The sequence below is a fragment of the Echinops telfairi genome, unplaced genomic scaffold, assembly GCF_000313985.2.
Source record: "Echinops telfairi isolate 266 unplaced genomic scaffold, ASM31398v2 ScPeMD7_7470;HRSCAF=8508, whole genome shotgun sequence".
Taxonomy (NCBI): domain Eukaryota; kingdom Metazoa; phylum Chordata; class Mammalia; order Afrosoricida; family Tenrecidae; genus Echinops; species Echinops telfairi.
In genome coordinates, this window is record NW_022111374.1 from 488,180 (window position 1) to 490,300 (window position 2,121).

Here is a 2,121-nt window from a genome sequence, read left to right on the forward strand (position 1 = left end):
GGAGGAAGCATTTAGGAACTAGAGGAAAGTTGTATGTTACATCATTGCTACCCTGCACCCTGACTGGCTCGCCTCCTCCCCACGACCCTTCTGTTGTCATCGTTGTTTTCTTTTGTCGCTTTGTCTTCTATGCCTTGTTTTGTGGTGAATAGTATTCTCTCTGCAGGTCGATCCAGAAGAGATTGGCTGGATGAACAATGCGCAGGAGAAAGCAACTGGTCCGATGGTTCCGGGGTGGGGGTGGGGGACGGACAGCGATCGGTTTTAAAGTGCGGCTTATGTTCTCCAGATCAGAACATTGTTATCAATAATGTTCCTTTCGAAGTTGTAACCAGGATATTGCTACTTTTATTTTATGAACCAGGATGTTATATCAATGCTGTACCCTGTAAGGCTCACTAACTATAGAATAACATTCATTTTGCTTTGTGAATCTATTCACTGTTGATTGAGTCTTAGACTTATGGGTTTTTTGCCTTTAAAGATGGACTGAGATGTCCACTTGGGACTGCAACCAAAGAGTCACCTTTAGGTGATAACCGAATAAAGATTCTTCTAAATCATCAAGGCACGATCATGGCTGTCATCTATTTGAACCCACAAAACTTCTGCCAAAATGCTCATGTCTGAAGAGCAAGTTTAAACCTTAGTCTTCAAACTGTCACGGGGGGCCCCCAACACCGTGTCCCCCAAAAGAAGAGATTTTAAGGAAGACAGACTCTATATTAACCGTTCTCTTTATAATTTTCATTGGATCATGTCAGGCAAAGCTTTCTTGGGGTGCAAGCCTATTCCCACCTCTCTTTTCTCCACCACACCTAGAGAATGACATGCTCTTTCTTTTCACTCTTATAACTTTGATGATTTCCCCCCGGGCAGCATGTTTCACTTTAATACTTCAATTTGTCTTTGAAATGTTCTGTTCAGCTCTTTCTTTCATCATTTCTTCCATTTGCTTTAGCTACGATTCTCCCAGTGGCAAAATTCAGAGTCTCTTTGATGTCCACCTTGGTCATTCTCCCTGTTCTGCCTTGTGAATGATGTTGCTCTCTTCATAGTGATACTATGATGTCATTCCACAGCTGGTCCAGTTTCCGGTAGTTAGTGTTCAATAATCATATCTGCTCTTGAGAGGGTCTTGACATTCATGCGGATGTGTCTCAGGTTATATTTGAACTCTTGTGTATTGGATTCATTTCTTCAGCTTCATGGTCTCAGCTTTATATTGGCCTGCAGATAACCAGCTCCCCAAAATCTCCTTTATGTTGGGGGTTAGGTCTGAACATTTCCTTTTCGGGAGGGTAAACATAACATTGAAATGCAACCCCCCCCCTAAAAAATAACCACCAATAAACACTTCATTAAATCCCTTGAGATCCTGGAACAATGAAGTAGATCATCTTGCGTGCAGGTAGGGTGCATTGGAGAGTGGAGTACCCCCACCCTCCTACAGGCAGTCCTGGGAGCAGCGCGGTTTGACTGGGTGTCTCCTTGATGGACAGTCCAGTACTGGAGGTGCAACCACCATATTTCCTACTGATCTTTGATTTATGCACCTCCCCAGCTGCGGAAGTCACTGCCCACCATCGGCCCTGCCTGTTTGGAGTCTACAACTTCAGGACCCACGTCAGTCTGAGAAAGTATCCAGTTTAAAATCTTGCCAGCCTCTACCACTGTGAGTTGACCACAGGAGTGTCCTAGCCAGAAAGCTTCCCTCTGAGGAGCTAAGGGGGGCAGGTTCCAGATTTTAAAGTGCTGGCACAACCAGGGTGGCTGTCCCAGAAGTCTGAGCAGACTCCTCTTTTCGTTCACAGGTCAGGACTCCCTTTGGAGCAGATTGATCAGCATGAGCAGCAGGAACCCACCCAGGCTCCTGGACCTTGCCATCCAGAGCGTGTTGCAGGACAAGACCTCGGCCATTGCTGCACTCGAGTGGCTGCCCACACAACTCTTCCCCCCCTTGTTCATGGCCGCTGTCACCGGGGGACACAGAGAGACAGTGAAAGCCATGGTGCGGTCCTGGCCTTTCCTCCAGCTCCCACTAGGGGCTCTCATGGAGTCTTGGCATTCTCACCAGGACATCTTAAAGGCTGCCCTGGATGGTTTTGATAACCTGCTTTC

General features: G+C 46.6%; 1 protein-coding gene across 1 annotated transcript in view; it reads left to right on the forward strand.

Moving 5' to 3' along the window:
• The first annotated feature begins 1,846 nt into the window (after positions 1-1,846).
• Positions 1,847-2,121, forward strand: part of LOC115873964 (PRAME family member 8-like) — a 5,622-nt gene continuing 5,347 nt past the window's right edge. Inside the window, 1 exon segment of the mRNA XM_030889011.1 lies at positions 1,847-2,102. Coding sequence (XP_030744871.1) covers positions 1,847-2,102 — 256 coding nt within the window.